This window comes from Ostrea edulis, chromosome 9, assembly GCF_947568905.1.
Source record: "Ostrea edulis chromosome 9, xbOstEdul1.1, whole genome shotgun sequence".
NCBI classification, from domain to species: Eukaryota; Metazoa; Mollusca; class Bivalvia; order Ostreida; family Ostreidae; genus Ostrea; species Ostrea edulis.
In genome coordinates, this window is record NC_079172.1 from 45,095,467 (window position 1) to 45,114,292 (window position 18,826).

Sequence of the window (18,826 nt, forward strand, 5' to 3'; positions counted from 1 at the left end):
GTTGTTCGAGTATCATCAATTCCTCTGATATCTGATTTGTAAGTACAAATACGACGGATGTCACATATAATTTCACAAACAACGTTTGATGAATGACTAATTTCTTTATCCCCCCCCCCCCTCATAAGATGTAGCTTCTCTTTCTTATTTGCTGCTTTAAGCATCATAAATGAATTCATCAAATACTAAAAAAAAAGTATTGTACCAATTAAGACTATTAAATGTTCAAAGGTGAAAGACAGAAAGACTTGCTAATCTTCACAAATTCTCTAAATATTCCAACACGAATCACTTGCTAATCTGTAGAAGACCACTATTATAATTTAGATAAAGTGAAAGACTTACTTATCAGTGGATGGGTACTAGATATTCTTTTTAAAAACGTAAAATACTCTCACTAATCTAGAAGAATCTTATAGAAGACACTTACATAAACGCGAAAGACTTACTAATCATGAAAAATTCACAATAAATTCAAATACGAAAAACTTACTGATTTATAGATGTCCACCTTTTTCAAAATTTCCCGATAAGATGCTCAAGAAAATTGTTCTAGAAATGGTTGCCATGGTAACGTCATGTACACTTCATGGCATTTTGCAAAGTGATAATCAAATAATTTTCAGCGTGACTCTTACTTCTTTTGTCTTATAAAATGTTGTCACCTTGGATACATATATGGAAACTTACCTACGTATTCTCTAACATTCTGAGTTGAAATAAGGAGAATAATTTGTCATTTGACATGCAGTACTGCTTGTCAGGAGTAAATTCAATAATTTGCGTATAACTTGAAGTATGAATTTAGAAATGATTCCAACTTAAGCTTTCATGACACTACGTTCTCCTTCCATGGCGGACAGTATGCTTGAATAAGTTTACAATTAAAGATCTTTGATCCTCCTCTTCACTCAAAATCGACTTTAAAGTTGATGATGTCATATAAGGTAATCATTTTCAATCCTTTGATTAATTATGAACTTCGTCACTGGCACTTCTGTGTTAGTGATAATTGAAATTCAATATCACCAGCTGCTGGCATTTACCTGAACACAAATTGTCAGCAAATTACGGTTATTCGGAACATGTATGAACCAATCAGAAATGTGCTTTTTGCCTTTACTAATCTACACCTCCGGTGAATGGCTTCATGGTTCTATCGTATGAAGTATGGTTTCACCATCAAAAGAGTGCTGCAAGCTTTCAATCACTTTGTACAACCTTTTTATGTTTTTATCGGAATAATGAAAACGTCTTTTGATTGCAAATAAGATATTTTAAAGTCCAAATTTTGCTGTGACTAGATGCATAATATTAGTATGAATACTTAAAAAAACATTCCAAGATTATGTAAATATTAATATATAAAACCCGAGGAATAATTACCGATCCCGCTAAAATGAATTGATAGAAAATGATAAAACAATCACATTGCTGCTTATTTGATGCTGTTGTCATCAGGAAAGTAGTTCGCTTTATAAATTCATTTCATTGTAAACCATTTTACAAAAAGGGTATGTAGTTTTCTGATTAAATGTTACCTGTTACCACTTTTCATAATTTCGATCGAGATCAATTTAGTTTTGATCGGACTTCATTCAAACAGGAAAATCGAAACATTTCTGAATTTTGGCCATTTCATTTCAATTTCTTTTTGGAATATATTTATGCAATATTTGTACATATATTATTTCTTCTATTTCACATGTTTTGTGCAGATTTTAGCCATAGATTAAATTAAAACGAAATTTGGAGATACACGTGTTTTGTTTTTGCTCAATGCTTCTTCTTCTTTACTCTCCCAGCTAAACTTGTCTGGATGATATCTCGTAAATGGTTAGGAGTAAGTTTACAATATTGCAAGGTACGGTACGCTGTAGTACCATGTTCGTAGATGATCCCAAGCAACATGTGGGAAGGAAAGTATGATATATATTTGGGGTCTCAAATGGGGGTGGGGTTTCAAATTTTACTATCGAAGTCTATGAGGAAATTGTAAAACATAATTTCTAATGCCTTAAACTTTTACACTGTCCGTTATCAATGAAATGTGTTATATAGGGGTACAACGTAAATGATGGCAAATAAATATGTGTACTTGAAATCTCCGCCTTTTTTTTAGGTCACCTGAATTCATTCAGGTGACCTATTGCTATCTGTTTTTGTCCGTCGTCGTTCGTCGTGCGTTAACATTTGAACATTTTCAGCTACTTCTCTGAAACCCCTGAACCAATTTCAACCAATTTTGGCATATAGCATCTGTGGGTGAAGGGGAACAAAAATTGTGAAATTCGAGATCCCTGCCCCCCTGGGGCCTGAGGCATGGGGCAAAAACCATCAAAATGAGTGTAATTTTAAAAAATCTTCTTTACTCCTGGACATCAAGAAGCCAAACTGTGGGCATAATTATAATGAGCATTGAGCCCTCTACCAAAATTGTGAAATTCATGGCCCCTGGGGCAGGGGTTCTTGTGTTAGGGTGGGGCTCTATTGGTCATATAGTGAAAATGGCAAAAACCATCAAAATGAGTGTAATTTTAAAAAATCTTCTTCTTTACTCCTGGACATCAAGAAGCCAAACTGTGGGCATAATTATAATGAGCATTGAGCCCTCTACCAAAATTGTGAAATTCATGGCCCCTGGGACAGGGGTTCTTGTGTTAGGGTGGGGCTCTATTGGTCATATAGTGAAAATGTAGAAATTCTTTGAAAATCTTCTCTGTCTCTGGGTATTAAGTAGACAAACTAATAGCATGGTAATGATGAGCAAGGATGCCTCTTTATACCCCCCGCAACAAGTTGTGGGGGGGGGGGGTATACTGGAATCGAGTTGTCCGTCTGTCCGTCCGTCCGTCCGTCTGTAGATGCAATGGTTTCCGGGCTCTAAAGCATTATCCTTTCCACCTACCGTCACCATATCATATATATGGACTACCCATGGGATGAAGATGTTCCCTATCGATTTTGGGGTCAAAAGGTCAAAGGTCAAGCACACTGGACATCGAAGTAGCAATATGGTTTCCGGGCTCTAAAGTGTTATCCTTTCCACCTACAGTCACCATATCATACATATGGACTACCCATAGGATGAAGATGTTCCCTATCGATTTTGGGGTCAAAAGGTCAAAGGTCAAGCGCACTGGACATTGAAGTAGCAATATGGTTTCCGGGCTCTAAAGCGTTATCCTTTCCACCTACAGTTACCATATCATACATATGGACTACCCATGGGATGAAGATGTTCTCTATCGACTTTGGGGTCAAAAGGTCAAAGGTCATGCGCTATTACCAACACCCTTTGGGAGATTGGGGTAAGCGGGGGGTATTCTTAGTGAGCATTGCTCACAGTACCTCTTGTTAAAAATTGTGAAATTCATGGCCCCTGGATCAGGGGTTCTGGTATTAGGGTGGGGCTCTATAAGTCATATAGTGAAAATGCATTATTTCTTTGAAAATCTTCTTCTCTGTCCTTGGGTATTAAGTAGACAAACCAATAGCATGATTATGATGAGCAAGGATGCCTCTTTCAAAATTGTGAAATTCATGGCCCCTGGGTCAGGGGTTCTGGTATTAGGGTGGGGCCCTATTGATCATATAGTGAAAATGCATTTTATTTCTTTGAAAATCTTCTCCTATGCTGCTGGGTATTAAGTAGACAAACTAATAGTATGATAATGATGATCAAGGATGCTTCTTTCAAAACTGAAATTTATGGCCCCTGGGTCAGGGGTTCTGGTGCAAAGGCGGGGCTGACCACATAGCTATTCAATGTTTCTTCCATCCAAAAGTAAAATTCTTATATTTAAACACAAACCTAATTCAAACATTGGAAGGTTGTTACATGATACTCAGGTGACCTATAAGGCCCCTGGGCCTCTTGTTTAAATGGAAGTCAAAACTGCGTTGAATATCCAGCGTGTTCCGCTCTCCAAGAAATTTAAACATGTAGAGATAGTTGAGCATGGCAAATAAAATGTTAAACTCGGAATTTCCATCATGGAGAAAAATTTCAAAATGACCACTGAAAACGTGACATTCTTTTAATGTTGTCCAATCTCAACATTTGATATGTAGGTAGTTGAGGATGGTGAATAAAATAATGACGTAAAATGTTCAAAATGCCCGCCAAAATGCGCCAAGTTTCTGAGTAAAATGGGGAACCCCTCCCATTTTTCCCCAGCGGATTCTGAAAATGCTTTTGAATGAATATCCAGGATTTCACTTGTCCTAGGGGATACAATCAATATCATCTAAAATCCATGTAAGTAAATGTATCATTTTAAAGCTTTAAAGGGAGTGCCATTTTCAAATTAGGTGTTTGAAACATAATTTCCAGTTGGTTTTACATGTTTCGTATGTAAAATATAATGTCTCCTTTAACTAATAACAAACCTTCTTTGCTATACATATCGGGATTTCCTTTCATTTTAAGTAATCCCAGAGGAATGGGCTTTTTTGGTTTGGAAGAGGAATGTTATGTCTAACATCAACATGCAGTTTATTTTGCAGAAAGTGGACTAACACACCCACCCCAAACAAAGTCTCTCTTAGATTGCCATGTAAACGTATTTTAATCATGTGTACAATAATTCGTTTTAGGTCTGTATGCCCAAAATTCAGATTAGTCAGAAAACTTGACTCCTTCATAAAGAATAAGACAGGACATTTATTGACAACATATAATACAATCAATAAAAGAGTCAAAACAAAATTTTACTTAAGGGTATAAAAGTGTGTTATGACTAAAACAAAATACAACTACCTTTCAATCGATGACAATAAATCAAATCACGATATATACATATACAATTTGCAAAATTTTGAAAATAATCATTTTAAAAATATCTTTAATCCGAGTTACTGTTAGTGACAGAAAAAAAATCAGATATACATGTAAAATGACATCGATTAGCCGAACGTCAGTTGCATGCGAACACAGAGAAATGTCACATCACCATATATGTACATGTATGTACTGTTTATTACAGAAGAAACATATTGAATATTCAGCAACAACACATGGCGGGGATGCAGTCTAATGAATTAGAAGGCTACTGTCTGTCACCAATCTAGATTAATTCTAAGGTTGCATTATTGGGTAAATTTTGAATTCTGAAATATTTGAGGACCGATTACTCGGATTATTTTTAGTAAACAAATCAAAACATATATACATATGTACGTAAAATAAGGAGGGATACTTAATATTCAAAGGTCTAGATAATGTTTCAAAAGTCAATGACCGAGCCGACTTCAAGTTGACGATCCTTAAAGTAAACTGTCATGTATTGTAATACGCAATGATCGTAAATATCTATTCCGACTTAGTTTTGATCATTTAAAATCTCGAAAGACCCGGATATGACCATCGTCGAAAACCCACGGTTGATTACGCTTCGTTCCTCTTTCCACCACCCGTGGGTCCATTTATTTCTACTCGCTCGTTCTCTTGAATAATTTTAAATGAGGCAATTTGATTGAGCGCTCATATCACACTCTGAGCGAACTTGTCCAAGACGCTTTTAGCTCAATTTTGGTATACAATTGTTATGAATGCTACCTTTAAACAGAAGAGTTCCGTTACTATAATGATTATTTTGATTGGACGATATTTTAAAATATTTATTCATGAGAACGAGCGAGTAGGAATGAATGAACCCACGGGTGATGGAGAGAGGAACGAAGCGTAATCAACCGTGGGTTTCCGACGATGGGATATGGCGTGAGTTTGGACAATTCTTTGTATAACGTGGTACATGTATATTTTACAAAATTCAAAGCCATGTATTCACATGTAGGCTGTTTTACGATGGTGTACTATAGCCGATCGCAATTGAATGTAGCGGGAAGAAAGGGAAACATACATGTACAATCCGAAATGAAACTACACGTTTTCCCCATTATTGTTCGCAAGGAAGCATTCATAAAAATCAGACAAAAGTGAGGACTATAATCGAATTGAGACGAGGATTTCATATTTGGCCCAAATACATGTGAAGTAAGATATTTGAAAGTATACTTTGAATTTCCATGTTTTGGCTCCGTGTCTCTTTTGCACTGCAGTAGCAAGATACACTTTTAAAAAAAGATTTGTTTAATTGCCGGCGCCAGCGATATAGTGTGTCTGCTCTTAAGTATTACGGGTTTGTATTCAATACCTCCTCAAAAGTTCCGAGTCAGGCTCAATCATGCATACTAGTAATATAAATAAATTACTAGGCAGTGCTACGATCGAGATTACCAATGTTTGAGCTACGATTGGACCCCAACGGGTATATATATATATATATATATATATATATATATATATATATACAGCCCGACTGACCATTGACTTCATTTCTTTAAAATCTAGAAAGTGAACAATGCAACCCACCAGCAATCGTGACAGATGGTAGGACATTGCAACAAAGCGTGTTTACCTCGTAAGATTGACCGGGATGATCACGATTTGGGAGCACGATTAGATGAGATATGTTGAGCTTTGTTGCGATGCAATCCGATCTGATGCGATTATAACGACTGAAAATTAATCGTGTTGATCGTAGAAAATGTTTGACAGCCAAATAATTTTCTATAATCAACGAGGCTGACGCCAAGATTTGGTAAGATTTGATACCATCACCACGGATACTAGTATTCCACGATTAAGACCCTCGAATGTGATAGTGGGAACCTAGCATTATAAAATTGCGAGCGATAGCCATCCCTTAAAAAATTTCAGTAACGAATACAATACAAATGCATGCATGTTGAAAAGGTACAAAATAATTGCCATCAATATATACACACAAATTGTAACTGAGTAAATTCTCATTATGGAGTACAATGTACTTTTCATTATAATGTATTCTTTCAGCGATTCTCCACTGACAAATTCGGCAATACCGATACTTTTAGTGGTTATATGCTTATATGTGTAAGGATTATTCGTTGTGTATTCTACGGTTTTTCTTTTAAATATCAATTGTAAATTTTAGTATTTTGTACAGCGCTTTAGAGTATTTTTAGATAAGGCGCTATATAAGTGTACTTTTATTATTATTATTATTACTTTTATCGTGTGTCGTATAAGGTGGCGATGCTTTGTCTTTTCAACCCCAACGGACGTGTCGCGGTTCTTACTAAAGTGAACCAAGAGTCATTACAAGCAATTCACATTCCAAACCACTACTGACAACATTCTGCATACAAGGACAAAATTACATCCACTAACTATGAAAATACATCTGTCACTTGTAAACGTGAGAAATAAATGGAAAAAAGCTATATCATGTAACAACATATACACAGATAGTGAGTCAACACACGAGCTAACTTGATCATAAATGTACAGATTTTTTTATTAATATTTCATTTTCCAACTTTTAGTCATTTGAATCCGTACTTACATTTCTTTACTGGGAAAGGTTTACATTTACTGCAATACATGGAAACACTAAGAACTATTCTTTATGTTTCCATTTTCAGAAAGAATTTATGGGCGTGTTGGGACAATAATTGAAATACATGGATAAAACCTTGTGTAGATAACAAAATCAGACACACTTTGTATAGTGATTTACATGTACAAGATGTTAAATGCCTCGTAGAAAGTACAGTATACATGTAACTTATACAATATTTCAACCTGTATTTGATGTATTCATGGATTAAACTGAAACACATCACAAATGTGCATTTGACAAATAAAATCCCCTGCGTTCTTCATCATATTTCAGTATTCCAGGCCTTGGCTGCAAATGGAAAACATAGGACAGCATGTAAGTAAAGCGTTTTATAAATAATGTCATGGACATGTACATGTATATCTGTACACTAATTAGATGCATGAACAGCAATTCAGTCATGGGCATGGAAGAATTACCTCCTTTGAAAATCAGGGAAACTGAATAACATTTCATCAAAGTGAAAAGGGGTGAAGATAACAGATAGTGATCTTATTGATAATACAAAATTGAGAGTAAGACAAACACGGACTCCCGGAAACACCCGAGGCGAGATCCGGTGCCGATTAGGAGTAGGCGTTCCCTGTTGGCCTGCCGTATCAGTTTTGAGCTCTCTATCTTGATTAGTTAAACTGAGAAATTCGTATCCAAAATCAGTATCTAAAGATCGGCAATTTGTATGAGAAACCTCATCCAGTATTTAGCCTATTAACAGGTTGTAATTGCAATTAAGATCGTTATAAGGATCATAGAATGAGCCAAATGTTAATTTCAAAAGAGTCCGTTGAAACCCCTCGCAAATCAAATCATTTGAGAAACATAAGCACCATTATTGAAAACGGTTACTCAATTAATAGAATTTGCATGCTCGATTAAGCGAAGTGACACGCTATTGGAACGATTGTGACTTTAGCCTCATTTAAACAAAGAAATGTTTTCTTTGTTGTTTCATCGGTTTATGAAGGTAGCAAGCATTTCAGGAAAAAAATCATAACCCGCGTTAATATTTTTTCTGCAATGATTGCCAACTTCATCACCCGATGAAACAACAAAAATAGACATTTTATTGTTTATATTTATATTATGCATTTTTTTTGGCAAAAATATTAAATAGGTTTACGTATTAAAACATAACCACAGAGTCGTCCACTTCTGCTTCATACTTAGATATTTCATTGAAAGTAGACATTAACGGCAAACTGACAACTCAACGTTATGACAAATGGGATGATTTCAGCTTCTCCGTCGTCAACAGGCGTCTTACAGTTCGGGGCTTTGGAAACAGTTGCTTTTAGAATTGTGACTGAATCTTCTCAATTAAATTTTTCTATTATCATAAGTTATTATTGATTTCTTCTGTAAAATATATCGTATTGAAAATAATGAATCGTGGCATAAGAATTGCGACATGTATTGTGAAGGGGGCGTATCGTTTCTGCCCTACATCTATGATATTTTTAACCTAGTCTTTACGTCGTTATGTGGAATGGTGTTGTAAAGTGTTGAAAAATGTTTTTGTGCTGTTGATTTTGGAAAAGATTTTAATTTTAAATTTGATGACTGTTGTTTCGTTTTGAATTCTGGAGAATCCTCATTTCATTTACATTACTTCTAGAATATGTAGTGGCACAATACGCCTGATTTTTCTCCGTCACAGCAGTTAATATTTTTATGAGGAGTAAAGATAGACTTGGAGAACATTTACTGGATAATACAATCTTTGTAAAGGTTTTCATGAAATGAAGTTTTGGAATCCAATTTAGGTACGGTGACTCAAATTCATGTGCAAGAAGTGGTAAATCAAATGCGGATTTTCAAAAGTTCCAAGGAACCTTTCGTGAAATCACAAAACGTTTCCAAAACCAACAGGGACAAAACACTTTACACCATCATTCCTCGCGATACATTGAAGACGAGGCCTTTTGACATAGACACCTACTTATCTAGATCTTGTGATCAGTCATCCATAATATTACTTTGTTTAGCATCACTCTAATTCTACACACAAATGCTCTGAATTTGACAGTAAAATGATACTGGAATACCTCATTGATAATATCTACGTAGTTTTGGTGAGGTCTTCCAACATGTTGTTGCAATTCCCATGCTCATGAAGTATGTTCCTTTGTTAGCTGTATCAACTGACCTATTTTTTATCCTGATGAGGCTGAATTTAAAAGTTTCCAGGAAATTTCTCGTTCTGTGGCATTCGACTTAACATTTAGGTAAATCAATTGCAACATATCTATTACAAATACGCACTTTCAGCCATGCTTCTCCACCCTAAACTTCCAATATTTATGATGCAATATTCCATCATTACCTGTATATAGTGTTTGTCTTTCAATTGTTTCCATACGCGAGTGCATATTCTGCGTACGATAAATTTTTAAATCGAGACAGCCTACTTAAAAATAAGTTGATATCAAAGGGTTCAACAGTCTAGATTAAATTCAGCATTTTGCAATTTCTATAGTGTAAATGAAACTTGTCTGACTCATTTATAGTTTGGATGCTGTCTGAGGATTTTCATACATTGTCAAATTGTTATTAGACCATTATTTTTCATACCAATTTTGAGCACGTATTAGTCTGTTTACCTTATCAAAATATAGGGCTCACAGCAGGTATGATCGGTCATCAGTGGATTCTTACTCCCCCTCGACACCTGATCACACCCCTGATGTGTTCAGGGATCCATGTTTGTTCAGAAATCAAAGTATTGTATTCATGAGATTGTAATCAATGATCGGTATTTTCACTTTCTCATGTTTAAACGGTACTGTGAATGCTTATCAACATTAACAAAATTCAACCAAATATACATGTACGAATCAAATTCATTCTGAATATTTCATGGAATCAAATTCGAAAATACTAAAACAAAAATCCCCAAAGTCATATTTCAGGCATTTCTAAAAATTCGTTTGGGTCTAAGGGCATAATTTTACTATACTATGGTGACATGGCTAGTAAAACAAGGACACCTACTACTATCTTGACGTGGAGTGTCTGGCATAATATATTTCATCACGTGATAAGTATCCTACTTACTTATCCTGAATTGATAGTGAAAACTAATGTTTAATGTTATGGAGGTGCATGTAAGATTCGGTTTAGGCGTCAATAAAGAATCACTTCTGTTTTTATACTGCTTACCATACACTAACAAGTAAAATGAGGATTACAAAATGAAAACACGACATGCCAGTATGCATTGTACTCACTCAAACGAGGCAGTCGATATCGTGTCGGATGGGATATCTTGCGAGCCCAAGAGCCAGTAGGTACAAACGGACCCTCCAAATGCGTTGCTCAACTCAGGGTCTATCTGAAAAATATTACATTCAAGTTAATAAATATTGTTGAATTGCTTGAACTATAAAAATATTATATATTACAGGAAGTGGCCAATCATGCTTGTACTTGAGAGAGGTTAACGTTGCAACTCTCTCTGTGTTGACTTCAGACATGAAATTAAACCCCAATCATATAAGGAAAACACGAACTTAGAACTAACCAATGATTCGTATTGATTGTACTGTGTATACTCAAACAGACATAAAGCAGTGAGACAAATGTAATCAGATTAAACGCGAATGAGATGTATTGATTGCAGTGTGTATATTCATAGAGACATAAAGCAATTGGCTTTGCGTTAAAAATATAGCTAAACTACCATTCTATAATTTTCACCAATAATTACTCTATAAAATTCAGTTGATAGCTCAAACAAATATTTCGTGAACGATTTTTGTTTGGGACTCTAATAATAAATAAAAAAAATACCCCTTGTGATAGAAGTTTTTGTCATGTAAAACTTATACGATACCAATGTTGATGCACCAGATGCGCATTTCAACAAATAATGTCACTCTCTTCAGTGATGCTCAAGCCTGTTAAATGTACACATATATTCTTTGTGCAGTTTAATAACAGTTATACCAGTAATCGAAGAAAAGTAAATAGGATATGCTAATTGGTAGATGGTTTTCTGTAATGTGTTGATGTCGCAACCCTGTGTACGGTACGTGTCAGTATCGCTAACGTGTTGAAATCGCTACACTGTGTAGATTGGTTTGTGTTGGTATCGCCACCCTGTGTAGAGGGGTTTGTACAACGTTGATGTCGCTATCTTGTATGGATGGGATTATGTAATATGTTAATTTTTCTACCTTGTGTAGATGGGATTATGTTAATTTCTCTACCGTGTGGAGGATTTATGTAATATGTTGACATCGCTATTTTTGTGAATGAAGATGGATTTGTATAACATGTGAATGTCTCTACCATATATATATATATATATATATATATGTGTGTGTGTGTGTGTGTGTGTGTGTGTGTGTGTGTGTGTGTGTGTGTGTGTGCCATGGTTACATCGCCATCACATTCTCTATATATATAGTAGTCTCATAGAAATGAACTTAAAATCTATGGCTAAAATCTTGCCGAGTGTGCAAGAAAGGCGAAGATAACGAACAGCGATCAATCTCATAACTCCTATCTGCATGAAATTCTATATCTGTACCTGTCTTACCTGAACATTGTCCATTCGTTCTTCCATTGTAAATCCGCCAATAGAAACCAGTACATCACGTGTTGTTTGACTGATGTGGACTCTATTAGCTACATTATTAAATGAATTCACAAGTTACCCTTTTGAATTTGTTTTTGTTACGCAGCTAAGCACTTTCACATGGTATATTGGTTTCAACTACTAGTATGTATTCCAAAGAATTTAAATATTCTATAACAAAACATAACGTTTCTTTTGTGGTCCTTACCTTGATACAACAAGGCGAATATACAAGACTGTAGTGAATTATGTGCCTTTAAAATTTAAAAAGCGATTTTTAAAACTTGCAAAATAAGTACTAGTAAATCCCTGAAAGTAGTTTAGTTATGTATATCAATTAAAAGTCATTAATGTAAGATAAGATATGTCCTTAGTACCCTTTCCCAACGACTCCATCTTAGACGCTGTGATGACGGTTTCTCCAAATAAACAATACCTTGGCATTTTTGTACCCACCACGCCAGCAACAACAGGGCCTGTGAAAATATGACAGAACCTTATCACACTATACACAACACGTTGAAAGGTGAAGATAACGAACAGTGACCAATCTCATAAGTCCTATAAGCAATACAAAATAGAGAGTTGGGCAAACACGGATCATTGGATATGCTAGAGGTGGGATCAGGTGCCTAGGAAGAGTAAGCACCCTCTGTCGACCAGACACACCCGCCGTGATCCCCATAGCTTGATCAGGTAAACAGGGTTATCCGTAGACAAAATCAATGTGTCGAGAACGGCCTAACAATCGGTATAAAACAATCAAACAGCATTTGACCCAATACTAGGTTGTATTGGCAAACTAGATCGTTATAACGACCATGGAACTTGCAAAATGCTGACTTAAAACGAAACTGTTGAAACTCCTGTCCCATAAACGTGTTTGTCAGTAGCCTGTCTCGATTTAAAAACTGATCAAACGCAGAGCAGGCTCTTGTGTATTGAATCAGTTGAGGTATATACACATCATATGCAGCTGATAATGGAATATTGCTACATAAATATGAGAAGGTGACGAGAAAGAAGCTGGAATCATCCCGTTTGTCATAAAGTTGAGTTGTTAAATGTGTAACAATATCACAGAACGTCTGGGGGGAAAACCCACAGTACCAGCAAAACACAGAACCTTATAGCACCATTGACAACACGACATGTACAAATATTAGAGAATCTTATCACACAAACAAGACTGTCAAAATATCACAAAACATTACCAGAACAAATTAACAGGTACAACAGGACCCGTATATATATCACAGAACTCTATCAAACTAGCAAGAAGTGGGCCTATGAAATATCATAAAATTTTACCATACCATCAAGAACAAGAAAAATATAATTGCATATCCTTACTGCATCAACAAGAACATAGTCTATAAGATATCAAAGTTTGTCATACTAATATTCCCGTGGTAGTCCGGTTTAGAATTGGTCCTCAGTAGCCCCATGCTTGTCGTAAGAGGCGACTAAATGGGGCGGTACCTCGGATGAGACCGCAACAACCAAGAAACCGTGTCACAGCAGGTGTGGCACGATAAAGATCCCTCCCTGCTAAAAGGTAGTAAGCGCCAAGCATAGGCCTAAATTTTGCAGCACTCCACCGGTAATGGTGACGTCTCCATATGAGTAAAAAATTCTCGAGAAGGACGTTAAACAAAATAAAACCAAACCAAATTAAACCTAAAACACTAATAACAATAGGATTGGTAAAATATCAGAGAACCTTATCACACCAGGGAAGACATATATAAAATAAATACAATAAATATCAGAACCTTATCATGACATGTAGAGCAGGCATGTAAAAATAAAAGAACGATATCACTGCTCCAAAAACAGTTAAATATCTCGGAATCTCTTAAAAGCAACATCAAGGCCTGTCAAATATCACAGAACCTTAATGCTTAACTGTCAGCTACAACAAAATCTGTAAAATTATCCCAGACTCATAGCATACCAGCTGCAACAGGATCTGTGAATTATCATAAATTATTATCATATCACTTACAGCGGGACCTGTGCAATTAAAAAGCGAAGATAACGAACAGCGATCAATCTCATAATTCCTATAAAGAATACAAATTTAAGTAAATTATACACCCTTATCACACCAGCTACAACACTGTCTGTCAAATATTACTGAAGGTTACATACCACTACAACTGAGCCTAGGAAATATTTCATACATGTACCAGCCACAACATTACAGAGTCTTATTACACCCGCAACGAAATGGACCTGTAAAATATCATAAATCTTTATCGCACCAGCTACAAAATGGCCTGTAAAATATCATAAATCTTTATCGCACCAGCTACAAAATGGCCTGTAAAATATCATAAATCTTTATCGCACCAGCTACAAAATGGTCTGTAAAATATCATAAATCTTTATCGCACCAGCTACAAAATGGCCTGTAAAATATCATAAATCTTTATCGCACCAGCTACAAAATGGCCTGTAAAATATCATAAATCTTTATCGCACCAGCTACAAAATGGCCTGTAAAATATCAGAAAACCTTATCGCACCAGCTACAAAATGGCCTGTAAAATATCATAAATCTTTATCGCACCAGCTACAAAATGGCCTGTAAAATATCATAAATCTTTATCGCACCAGCTACAAAATGGCCTGTAAAATATCATAAAACCTTATCAAATAATACCAGCAAGAACCGGAAGTGTACAACAGGCAAGAAATCTTATATGACATGAACAACTACATGGCCTTTAAAAGTGTATCAAAGAATACTATCCTTCATAATTACTCGTATGTATTTTATATTTGCAATGATTAAAACATTTTTATAAAGAGAAAGTGTATGTAACATTTTACCAGGAGATTTGTATGAAAATATAATTTCTTTTAAATATATTTTGATAAAACATGACCTTCCCATAGACTTTGAACAATGTAAAATTCTAGGTGAAATAAATCAAACAGTAATCAAAATTTAGAAAATTTCTATGGTGGATTATTTTTATTTGATGAACCTATCAAACTGATACAATGAATACAAAAATCCCACTATCGATTTACTAGATATGAAGTATGGTTGTTATACATTGAATACCTTAAGCCCCCCCCCCCCCCCCCCTAAAGATAATAAATAACCAAATAGTGTCCTTTTCCAATCACAACTCGTCATACACTAATATTCAACTGTAAAACAGTGTCCTCTGGACACATCGGGAAGATATATGTTTTAAACGGACACCTCCTCCTGAGTAGGAACTGCGTAACCATGTGGATTAGCAATTAAACACCACGCATTTCAGCCCAAATACCATAAAAGCTCGAAGACGAAGAACTCAATGCTCTTAGATACCGTATGTACGTTTACAGCATTGCCCCTTTGACAAACCTATCCTGAAATTGAATAATTACGCGTATGGTAAACTACATGTACCCTAAAATGGAATAAAATGGGATATTTACCCGTATGACAACCTATCCTCAGACGAAATGTCATGCCAGGAAGGTGAGGTATTTCCAAGTCCTTCACAGTGCGCAACAAATTAAGCGCCATTATTCCAATCTCTGCTGCATGACGATTTCCGTTTTTGCGAGGCACACCTGTAATTTGATATGTTCATTTTGTATCACATGTATTTCGTTCATTGCTTTAAAAAACGTTTTTATAACATGCAGTGCAATGGTCAACAATAAAAAAAAAATTAATGCTTCCGATGAAATCCCCGAAATATCAATGATACACCAAATATTGCTAATATACATAAAGTCCCTGTACACTTGAGCGGTGAGCGAATGGTGAACCAACGGTGAAGGTATGGTGAATGTACGCTGAGTGAAAGCTGAACGCAACTTGGTGAGCGATAAGTGAACGGTGGGCGAACGCAGATTGCAAACGGATCGCAACGCAATTTCAGTCAATAATCAAGATACTTTGTGATTGAAATTTATATTTCTGATGTACATGTAATTTGAAAGTTTCTTCCACTCTTGCCTACGTGTTCCTTTTTTATTTTGTCCTCGTTGCAAAGACTGATCCTTTCTCTTTGGAGTTCCGAATGACAATTCAAAGACAAAAAGGATGAACGCTGAATGAATGGTGAGCGAACGATGAACACTTTGTGAACGGTGTAGGCAAAACTGCTGTGAATCGTGGGCGAACGGTGAGCGCATAGGGAATGCAGGGAAACGAACGGAAACCTTTAAAGGTCTGCATCTTACCTGACACAACCATATAGGCATCGCCTATTGTTTCCACTTTGTACACGTCATACATCTCGATCTTCTTATCGAAACATGTGTAGAGACTGTTCAACATATCCACAACCTTAAATGCAACATCGTACAATTTACTCTGTTAGCTACAATACAACAATGGGAGAGAGAGAGAGACAGACAGAGAGAGAGAGAGAGAGAGAGAGGAGAGAGGGTCTACAGACCTGATATGGAGAGCTGGAGGCAGCTATTTTGGTAAATCCTACGATATCACTGAAGAATACTGTTGATTCAGAAAAGTGTTCAGCTTCCACTATCTCGTTACTCTTCAGACGTTCTGCCACAGACTTTGGTAGCATCTGGTAGAGCAATGTGTCAATTCTTTTCTTTTCTTTATTCAAATCCTTTGTTCTACAATTATACATTAATTATAACATTGCAAGTCAATTCGTTCAACCCAGCCTGAAAGTTGCGTTATTGTTAAAAGAATGAATCGGAATCATACCTGTTTGCAATCGTTTGTGAGTAGTTTTGAATCTGCACAGTCAGTCTATACACGCCTAGAATTACCAAGGGGCATACCATTAAGACGACACCAAATATGCAACTGATGGAAATGATGACCTGCAGGTCCTCTTTTTCTCGAATAGACAATTGGTCGTCAATTTTCTCTGCCAGCTTTTTTTGAGTTTCTCTGACCGTCTCTTGGTAGTAAGTCATGTTTTCGAACCAGTAATTAGCGTTGTCAAGAGATGCGTTCAGTCGGCTGCTCTTGTTAGACCTAATCATAAGCCTCATATTGGTGATTTGGCGTAGTAATGAAGCCTTCTTCCGTAGCTGATCCTCATATATCTCATATGCCATTTCTGAGTAGCGTTTACAGGATTGAAAGGTAATATTTGAATTTATCTGAGCTTCTAGAAAATATAAATAGTCTTGTTTACTTTCAAATCCACCTCTGGCGAAATAGGTGACTCCCAGTCCTCTTTCACGTCCGATGTATTCACTGGCAACAATGATCTCCTGATAGGCCACTAGGGTTTTCCATACCGCGCCAGTACGAGATTCTGATACAGTCTCATACAGCCACGACATGAATCTTTCTATCAAGCTTGTATAGAACTCGATTTCTTGCTTCGACGTTCGGTTATGTTGATCCAGCTGGTAACGATGTCTATTGAGATAAAGTAGAAACTTTTCCTTGGATTCGAATTCTTGTTTTTGATTGTTCAGTCTCACAGGCCAGTATGACATGTTGTCTACTGCAGCATCAGTATCTGGGTATCGTTTTAGTAACAAACCTTTGGTGTCTTTACCAATGGCGCTAACATACAGAGCGCTCATGTCGCGTTCTCGCTGGAGGTAACGCATCATTTGACCAAGCTCCACACTGAAGCCAAATGAATGAATTTTTGAATATCCGAATTCTTTCAATATTTGTGAGTACAATAGATATACAGATGATAAACTCACCAGAGTACTCAATATGTTTTACATGGGATGAATTGTACATATTCGTAATGCATCTTATAAGTTATAGTTCCATACTTTATGCATACATACTAGTTTCACAGTATTATCAATAATATCAATAATATAAAGCATCAGATAAATAATTTCAAAATATAAGTACATGCAATACACTTCCCTATATCTGTAATTTGAAATAAAACGAGGAATGGTCATTTGCAAATACATTGATTAACACGAAATTACTTGATACTTCGCTGTCTTGGTCTTTTGTGTTTTATTTTTATGCAATTTAATACATGGTGTTTTCTTACGACTTACGAGAAGAAAAGTGACGTCCGGATCGAAGAAGCTTCGACATAATTCTTGACGACCGAGACGAAAACATTGCTTATCATTCCCATGAGAATCCCCATCGGAAGGAGAACGATCATCAGCATCTTTATCAACTGCTTCCGTTTTCCGGTATTGGTGATAGGGTTGTCTGAAGGTTAAATGCACAGGTTTTACGTGCAATATATGCAAAAGAAAATTTTCAATGATCTTGTTGTTTTCATACCTGCAATACTGATTCCTATAAACATTACTCCTCTAATTGAAGAATTTATTGGAAAGTTTTTTTTATAATCAACTATTTTTCGTAAAATGCATGAAAACTAGTTATCATTTTCTAAAAGATGGTTAATGAATCTAACATTTCCCCCGCTTCACCTTAGCTGCAGAGGTAAAGATCTGCAGCTAGCCTCACCTCTACACAAGGAGTCGCATGAGTTTTTTGCCTGAGGCAAAGATAACATGTTCATGATAAGCGAGTTGAGCTGAGACGCCGTCATTGAACCCGTGGAGCTGTTGATGGAGTCAGCAGTCTTAGACTCTGGACGAATCTGACTTTTCTTCTTAAAGAATAACATGGCTGTTTCCGTCTATAGAAAAGACAATTGTGCATAGAATCACACTTTTTGTTCACAATATTTCAAATTACCATATTTCAAAAACAAAACGAATAAATGATAAGTTGAATATTGGAATAATTATTAAGAATAAATTCAAAGTTTTTCATGTTTGTAAAACAATTCTCTAAAACATTTTGATTTACCCTTATAATACTGGCCACTATTTGAAGACTAGAAAATTTTGG

General features: G+C 36.0%; 1 protein-coding gene across 1 annotated transcript; it reads right to left on the minus strand.

The window, feature by feature from the left end:
• Positions 1-6,323: 6,323 nt before the first annotated feature.
• On the minus strand, positions 6,324-18,599 carry LOC125660374 (uncharacterized). The gene is made up of 10 exons (XM_048892177.2): positions 18,437-18,599; positions 18,010-18,172; positions 16,724-17,608; positions 16,443-16,629; positions 16,225-16,330; positions 15,469-15,606; positions 12,405-12,503; positions 11,989-12,077; positions 10,676-10,779; positions 6,324-7,736 (listed from the first exon to the last, which is right to left on the minus strand). The coding sequence occupies exons 1-10, from the start codon at positions 18,597-18,599 to the stop codon at positions 7,718-7,720; spliced, it is 1,953 nt and encodes a 650-aa protein (XP_048748134.2). The 3' UTR covers positions 6,324-7,717.
• Positions 18,600-18,826: the final 227 nt, after the last annotated feature.